Below are 8,799 nucleotides of genomic sequence, written 5' to 3'. Positions count from 1 at the left end.
CCCGCCACCTCGCCCGGCTAGTTTTTTTTTTGTATCTTTTAGTAGAGATGGGGTTTCACGTGTTAGCCAGGATGGTCTCGACCTCCTGACCTCGTGATCTGCCCATCTCGGCCTCCCAAAGTGCTGGGATTACAGTCTTGAGCCACGACGCCCGGCCCAGAGTCTGTTTTCAACCACCACACTACACAGAATACACAGAAGATGCATAGTACAAAATAGTTCCCAAGGATCTGATGTAAAATCTCTGCAGGCATAAATTCAGAAGCATCCTTCTCCACTCCAACATGGCAGACTGTGTGACACATACACATGGGTTCCAGTGAGCCCTATTAGACCTGCCCCTTGTCAACCAGGAATGTAATTTAAGTGTAACTCAAAGGCTCCTCAAGGATGATGCCTGTTTTTGTTTTTTTTTTTTGAGATAAGAGTTTCACTCTTGTTGCCCAGGCTGGAGTGCAATGGCGTGATCTCAGCTCACCGCAATCTCCACCTCCAGATTCAAGCGATTCTCCTGCCTCAGCCTCTCGAGTAGATGGGATTACAGGCATGTGCCACCATGCCCAGCTAATTTTTTGTATTGTTAGTAGAGATGGAGTTTCTCCATGTTGGTCAGGCTGATCTCAAAACTCCTGACCTCAGGTGATCCTCCCACCTTGGCCTCCCAAAGTGCTGGGATTACAGGGACGTCTGACTGTTAATGCCAGGGCAGCACAGTACTACTATCACAGGATATTATCTCTGATGCTCCCCTGAAAGGAACCATACTAGGGTTAATGCAACTTCCCTTAAAGTACCCAGAAGTTTAAAAGGGACAAGGTAGAGGGGATACTCATTTGAAGAACTTAGCTTTCTCTCCAAACAATTCCAGTTGCTACTTTATTGCCAATGGGAAAAACCTCTTGTTCTCATAGAAAAGCCCAATAAAATGAATCTCATTCAGAAAGACTGACATCCTTTGATTTCATTTGTAATTAAGACCTCTGTGGAGTAGTCATTTACAACATGAATGTACTGAAATTCCAAACCTTGTATTCTGACCTGCATTTTGGGGTCCTGCATAGAAATCTTCAAGCCTTGACTCCAGTGGCCCAGTGATTCCTGAAAAAAAAAAAAAAAAAGCAATGTAAATTATAAATGCCAATAATTAAATTTGGCAATAGTTAATACTGTGTGACAGCACAACTAAACTTGGAAATAAACTTAGTTTTTGAGAATTAAACAAGATTCACTTGACTTTACTTCACTCCATTGCCTTCCTATATTCTTTTTTTTTTGAGACAGTCTCGCTCTGTCTCACCCAAGCTGGAGTGCAGTGGCGCAATCTCAGCTCGATGCAGCCTCCGAAGTGATTCCCCTGCCTCAGCCTCCCAAGTAGCTGGGATTACAGGTGCCCACCACCACGCCCAGCTAATTTTGTATTTTTTAGTAGAGATGGAGTTTCACCAGGTTGGCCAGGCTGGTCTTGAACTCCTCACCTCAGGTGATCCACCCGCCTCCACCTCCCCAAGTGCTGGGATTACAGGTGTGAGCCACTACACCCGACCCTATATTCTTTTTTTTCTTTTTTTTTTTTTTGATACGGAGTTTCGCTCTTGTTGCCCAGGCTGGAGCACAATGGCGTGATCTCGGCCCACTGCAACCTCTGCTTCCTGGGTTCAAACGATTCCCCTGCCTCAGCCTCTGGAGTTGTTGGGATTATAGGCATGCACCACCATGCCCAGCTACTTTTGTATTTTTAGTAGAGAGGAGGTTTCACCATGTTGGTCAGGCTGATCTCGAACTCTTGACCTCAAGTGATCTGCTTATCTCAGCCTCCCAAAGCGCTGGGATTAAAGGCATGAGCCAGCACACCCAGCCATATTTTATTGTTGTTGTTGTTTTTTGAGACAGAGTCTCACTCTGTCGCCCAGGCTGGAGTGCAGTGGCACCATCTCAGCTCACTGCAACCTCTGCCTCCCAGGTTCAAGCAATCCTCCTGCCTCAGCCTCCTGAGGGATTGGGATAGCTGGGATTACAAGCGTGCGTGCACCACCACGCCCAGCTAATTTTTGTATTTTTAATAGAGATGGAGTTTCACAATGTCGTCCAGGCAGATCTCAAACTCCTGACCCTCAAGTGATCTGCCTGCCTCAGCTTCCCAAAGTGCTGAGATTACAGGCGTGAACCACTGCACCCAGCCAGCCTTCCTATATTCACAGCTGGCTGTCTAGATGAAGGCAAGAAATGCCAGAGTATGAGTCATATCTTCTTTGCCCTCTCTCACTCCAACTACAGCCTGAGCAATTCTCCACTTTGACATCAGCATATGAATTACATGATCTATGAAAATCTTTTATAGATGCATAAACAACTGATCCATTTTAGTTGTTCAGTGTTAAGTGCACACTGCCATTATTGCTCTACCTTCAAGTGGCTTACCTCAGGAATTTAAGAAAAAAGCACATAAAGGAACATTCATCTAAATGATTTTCATGCCACAAACAAGTGACTCTTTCATCATGGTTAACAACCCCTCACACATTTCTGAACTTTACAGTGTACAAAACAATTAAGCAGTCATTATATTTCATTTCTTCTCCACATCATCTACCAATCACACTACCCTCACCTTTTTGATAGGTGCATCTTTTCCCTTATTTGGAGGCATGGAGCATTGGTTATGGTTGCTCCCAGGTTCCAGCCCTGTCCCAGGCTCAGCTTCGTGAGCAGCATCCCTTTCTATAGAATCACTGTCGCCTGATCTCTTTCTCTTCCTGTGTATTTCCAGGCCAGGGTTCTTTGCCTCTTCCTCAAACTCTACAATATATGGATAAAGTTCATTCACCATGTGGAGAACCTGGCCAGGCTGCAGCTTCACCTCTTGGTCCTTCCCAATTACGACTGAGTCAATGCTGGTGGGATTGACTCCTACCTATGGGATAAACAATCAGAAAATAATTATAATAATAGCAACAGCACCTACAGTAAGATAGCCACTGCTACATTAACCACTTACTATATGCCAAGCACCTTGCCTAATGTTCACCTATATTACTCCATCACTTCCATACATGACAGAGAAGCCTTCACTGGCTGGCACAGACACTCTAAAGTCAACAGCATAAGAAAATCATCAAGTATAAAATTCCAAGTTATAAATACACCTACCTGCTTTACCTTGACATATCCCTTGTTACAGTCTGCTTTCAACTGTACTGAAAGAGATTGGAAAAAGTTAAACACAAATGCAACAAAGAACCAGGCACTTGCTCCTATTTTCCCGAAAGAAAACAATGAAGCTTCACTACAGGAGGCAGCTGAACAGATGTTTCCTTAAAGGCCTATTAGCAATCACCTGTTATGCAGGTGGCTGGAGCTCCAAATCCCACCAATTTCTAAAGGTTTAAATCCTTCCATAAAATGTCCAACAGCATACATACTCCCTTAGCTATTGCCAAGATCCCTGTGAGGCAGCTTCAATTAATCCCCACAAGTTTCCCTATTCCAGAACCCCTGGCCTGCTCACGATCACAGACTCTGCCGCCAGAAGAGAAGACCCATTTCTCCCAGCCTGGGCAGCGTGGCAAAACCCCGTCTCTACAAAAAAAAAAATACAAAAATTAGCCAGGTGTGGCGGCACGTGCCTGTAGTCCCAGCTACTTGGGAGACGGAGGTGGGAGAATCACTTGAGCCCCAGAAGGCAGAGGTTGCAGTGAGTCAAGATCGCACCACTACACTCCAGCCTGGGCAACAGAGTGAGACCCTGTCTCAGGAGAAAAAAAAAAGACCCATTTCTCAAACAAACTCTTGACCAAGGATTAAATCAAGCTTCCAATATCATTTTGGAAAAACAAAAACTATCAGATGTCTTTAAAAGAGAAAACAGTAAAAGTCACATTCCTGGAAAACAGAAACTCAGGTGGCTTTGGGTGGAGGGAGTAGAATGTTCTAGAAGGATGATTGCAGAGACAGAACAATCTGAGCATGTGTGAGAAGTGGTAACATTAAGCATTCCTGTTCTGATAAATGAACAAGGTATCTGGAGTTGAAACAGGGAGGAAAGAAGAACCACCATAGCTGCTCCCCAGAGAGGACAGGGTGCCACATACATGCCCCTTCAGTTGCTGTTGTGAGGAAGGGAACAGAGAGAGAAGCAGCCGCTTCTTCTGCATCTTGGGCCTACCCAGCTCAGGCATGGCTTTGTATCCCTCCACTTAGATTAACTCATATAGAAAAGATCATAATCAGCGCTGCAGATGCCAACTCTCTAAGTTCAGAACCCTTGGGAAACCTTGCTGTGGGGAGTCACACTCCAGGCAGCAGTGTGCATGTTTACAGGAAAAAACAAGATACATGGTAAGGATTTTTTTCTGAGGGCAAGGACTTTCATGTTATTAAACCCTAAGACAAGTGCTAGATGCCACTGTCTCATAAAGATGTTACTCTCTGCATGAGGCAATATGTAAAGGATGGCACTACCCCATTACTTCTCAGAGAGACATGGTTTCACCTGTAGACTCCAGAGTTTACATCTTGCTGCCCATTGAGCAATGTCCCTGGGGAAAGGGCAGGATTCAATTCCACCATCCCATGGTAACAGGATGAACTTGCCTGCTCCCAACCTTCACCCACCCTGCCTGGAACATTACCACACTGGGAGGGCAGAATCAGGAATAAATAGAGCCCTGGTGTTGGCTAAAAGAGCTCAGTTCCTGAGCTGTATTTTTGGCAGACAATAGATTTTCCATCAAGAGCACCCAGAAAATATGCATCTTTGGTTATCACTATGCCACATAACCAAACACAGTAGTCTCCACATTTCTATGACCAGTTACCTTGCTGTCGAGAACATTTCTTATCACTGATTTTGGTCTCTGGGCCACGCCCAATCACAACTGCTTCCAAATGTGGAAGTCTGATTCGCTGGTGCCGGCTGTCCTGTCTCACCAACCAGCATACCCGCATCATCACTCTGAGGGACAAAACAAGAGAATCACTAGAAAAACAGATCCACCAGCACAAGTCCTCCAGGACCACACCTGGTGCCACCATGCATGTGATTTACCAGCTGTTCATCTTGAGGCAAGTGACTTTGCCACCCTAGTCTCAATTTTCTCACCTATAAACCATGATAATGATGGGACTCAGGAGGCTGTTGTGAAGATTAAATGAGATAATGTGAGTAAGTATTTACCTCCCTGACTGAATCATGCTAAGCAAATATTCATTACACATTTATTTATTTATTTATTTATTTATTTATCACCGCAACCTCCGCCTCCCAGGTTCAAGCAATTCTCCTGCTCGACCTCCTGAGTAGCTGGGATGGATTACAGGCACCCACCACCACACCTGGCTAATTTTTGTATTTTTAGTGGAGACGGGGTTTCACCATGTTGGCCAGGCTGGTCTCAAACTTCTGACCTCAGGTGATCCACCCACCTTGGCCTCCCAAAGTGCTGGGATTATAAGCATGAGCCATCACACCTGGCCTGTTACACATGTATTGATATGTGCTGGACATTAGGCTACATATTGAAAGTCAAAGGATGAATAAAATAGGGACATTGTCCCTGTCCCTGAGGATCCTGGAGTACAGTAGGACAGAGAGAATCATATACCAATATTTACAGTATAATGTGATAAACACTACAAGAAGAGAGTAACCAAATATGGCATTAGCCGAGTAAAAAGACTGACTGACTCTTGTGGAGAATATTTTAAAAGGCTTCACGAGGAAGGCATATTAATGTGCGGTTGTAAAGGATGAGGAGTTTGCCTGCCAGAGAACTAAGGACATAAAAAAGATGTTCTCTAGTGCTTAGGTGTCTGTGTCATAGGTTTTCCTTCCTTGTCATAACATACTGATGTTAGAACAATATATTTTACTCCCATCTGCCAGAAGACAGTCATAATAAATATGCAAATCTGCAATTTCTTTTTTTTTTTTTTTTCTGAGACAGAGTTTCACTCTTGTTGCCCAGGCTGGAGTGCAATGGCGCAATCTTGGCTCACAGCAACCTCTGCCTCCTGGGTTCAAAGCAATTCTCCTGCCTCAGCCTCCCGAGTAGCTGGGATTACGGGCATGTATTACCACACTCAGCTAATTTTATATTTTTAGTAGAGATGGGGCTTCTCCATGTTGGTTAGGCTGGTCTCGAACTCCCGGCCTCAGGTGATCCGCCTGCCTCAGCCTCCCAAAGTGCTGGGATTACAGGCGTGAGCCACCACACCCAGCTGCAAACCTACAATTTCTAAAGTGTGAACGTGGCAATTTTGTGCAATACACAACCTGCAAAACAATGGAAGTGCTGATGTTCTTTTGAAAAACAACCCTTATGGTTTGTTGTGGACTATCAGTAAAAGAGAAAGACGAGAAATTCAGAAGAGAGATGAGGCCTCAACAATGGCCGAAGCAAAGGGGATGGAGAGCCAAGAAGAGCCAGGAGAAATCTGGAAGACATACTTAATTACTGATGACATTTGGGGAATGACAAAGGAATAAAAGGAGACACTGGCCAGGTGCAGTGTCTCAGGCCTGTAATCCCAGCACTTTGGGAGGCCAAGGTGGGCAGATCACGAGGTCAAAAGTTTGTGACCAGCCTGGCCAACATGGCAAAACAAATACCATGTTGTTTTACCTAAAAATACAAAAATTAGCCGGGCGTGGTGGCAGATGCCTGTAGTCCCACCTACCCAGAAGGCTGAGGCAGAAGAATCGCTGGAACCCAGGAGGCAGAGGTTGCAGTGAGCCGAGATCCCACCATTGTACTCCAGCCTGGGCGATACAGCAAGACTGCATCTCAAGGGAAAAAAAAATAAAAGAGAGAGAGACACTGACCAAAGACTTCTAATTTGGAAGAAGCCCGTTACCCAAAATGAAAAATACACAAGGAGACGTAATTTGGAGATAAAAAGGAAGGTGAAGAAAGAAGGACCAATTTCATATTGAAATGTAATTAGTTTAAGTTGCCTGTGGAAGATCCAAGACTCAAGCTGTGATATATGGGTATGAAGCTCAGGAGAGGGGAATGGACTAAATGCATATATTTGAGAGGCATCAACATGTCACAGAGGCTGAGGCAAAGAGAGAGGATGAGATCACCCAATGAGGTGAAACAGGGAATTATGGGCAGAGAGAGGATGCCTCTCTAGACTCCAGACTCTTATCAGTCCTCAAGCCTCTAACACGCCTCTCCTGGAAACCTGCCTACACTCAAGGCAGCACTTATACCCTCTGCACAAGTTTCATGTCCATAAGCAAAGAAAAAAGAAACCTGATTTTTAAAAATCAGTTTTATTTCCATCTGCAAACACAAGACAATGCAAGGCAAAGTGAGCAAACGACAGCTGAGGAGATGTAAATTCAAATGAATAAGATTTTAGTGCCAGTATATGAGCACTAAGGAGGTAAAAAGTCCTGTATTAGCCAGTACAGGCTTCCAGAAACCTCCTGGTTAGAGACGGCTAGGAGCCAAGGGGAATGATAAAGAAGAAATGGAGTAGGAGGGGCCATTCCATTTTAAAAAACACAAGTGACAGCACAGATTTCGGCAATGGCAAGCCATAGGTCAGGGTAAAAGCAGATTTAGTTGACCAAACCACAGGGGCTGCCTCGGAGAGTCACAAAAAAAGACAAGAGGTGTCGAAAGAATACTAGGCTGAAAAGTTCACATTTAACATAATCAAGAGGAGACAACTGCCAGTTTTGAGCTTCACAGTAAAACAACAGCATCCAAAGAACACTTAACAGCTGTGTGTAGGCAGTCTACCATGGAGAAATCTAGAGTCAGAGATTAGTGAAGAGGCTGCTAATATAATGTGGGCCAGAGAGGTCAAAAAGACAATTCAGCAAGTCTCTGTGAAGGAATTGATGCAGGTGCATGAAGATTCAGCTATAAATCTAAAATCCTAAACCTGGAGCCTCAAATGATGATGGTGCTATGGGCAGGTCCCATTTTTAAATGCTGTGCGTTCCAAGGGGCATCTGTTTGTACTTGCTGGAAACTGATGAATGAGCAGGTAACAGACTGAGAAGTGAAGTATGTCTTCACCAGGCACTGGGAAATATGTGGTGACTGACTACTCACACTGACAATAAGAGAAGCCAGAAGAGAACAGATTTTAAGAGCAGGGATAGAGAGGAATCCAGTGGGCAGCAGAGAGTATGGCTGACAGATGCAGGATAATAGGAACTACCTTCCTGCCCTCCATCAATACAGATACTTTATTCCCCCAAAGTTCTCAAGTTATGGTGTTTCTTTTTACTACTTCCTGAGAAGCTGAAGCAGTGACTGCACAATGGTTATGTAACTAACCTTAAATAATAACTTCACCCGTTTCAGCCTCCAATTCCAACTTCTAGGAATGCAGTGTTTTATAATATGGCAAGTGCAAAAGGATGGGCGTTCCTGAATCTTCAACCCAGTCCCTCCTGTAAAACTCCATAAACTGAAAACTCTGTAACAGTGGTCATGCCCATGTTTGCTTATCAATATACCCCTAGCACCTAATCTAACACTTGGCATACAGCGGGCATACAATAGATATTTACAAGAGAATTATCAAAGGCTATTTACTCTGCATGAGAGTAATAATTATCCCAGTTTTCCTTCCTGCCTTCTCTCTCCCTTCCTTCTATGGCTCTTCTTATGATGGAATGCTCTGTTCCACTCTTTGGGCAATCCTATCCATTCTCACATCTAAGTGGATAAATCCCAATTATCTATTTTTCACCTCTATATCTTCTTTTTTTTTTTTTTTTGAGATGGAGTTTTGCTGTTGCCCAGGCTGGAATGCAATGGGGCAGTCTTGGCTCAC

At 44.2% G+C, this 8,799-nt stretch overlaps 1 protein-coding gene across 9 annotated transcripts in view; it reads right to left on the bottom strand.

The window, feature by feature from the left end:
• Positions 1-8,799, bottom strand: part of APTX (aprataxin) — a 29,158-nt gene that overhangs the window by 12,544 nt on the left and 7,815 nt on the right. For 5 of the 9 annotated variants that reach the window (XM_011962202.1, XM_011962198.1, XM_011962200.1 and 2 more), the window contains 4 exons: positions 4,815-4,951; positions 3,148-3,194; positions 2,609-2,911; positions 1,039-1,098 (listed from right to left, as the gene is read on the bottom strand). In XM_011962202.1, the coding sequence (XP_011817592.1) occupies positions 1,039-1,098; positions 2,609-2,911; positions 3,148-3,194; positions 4,815-4,947 (543 nt within the window). In that variant the 5' untranslated portion in view covers positions 4,948-4,951. Of the gene's footprint in view, positions 1-1,038; positions 1,099-2,608; positions 2,912-3,147; positions 3,195-4,814; positions 4,952-6,870; positions 6,906-8,799 lie in introns of those variants that run through there. The other 4 variants (XM_011962201.1, XM_011962203.1, XM_011962205.1 and 1 more) reach the window with 3 other exon arrangements.

The sequence above is a fragment of the Colobus angolensis genome, unplaced genomic scaffold, assembly GCF_000951035.1.
Source record: "Colobus angolensis palliatus isolate OR3802 unplaced genomic scaffold, Cang.pa_1.0 Scaffold581, whole genome shotgun sequence".
Taxonomy (NCBI): domain Eukaryota; kingdom Metazoa; phylum Chordata; class Mammalia; order Primates; family Cercopithecidae; genus Colobus; species Colobus angolensis.
This window is presented reverse-complemented; position numbering and strand designations above follow the sequence as displayed.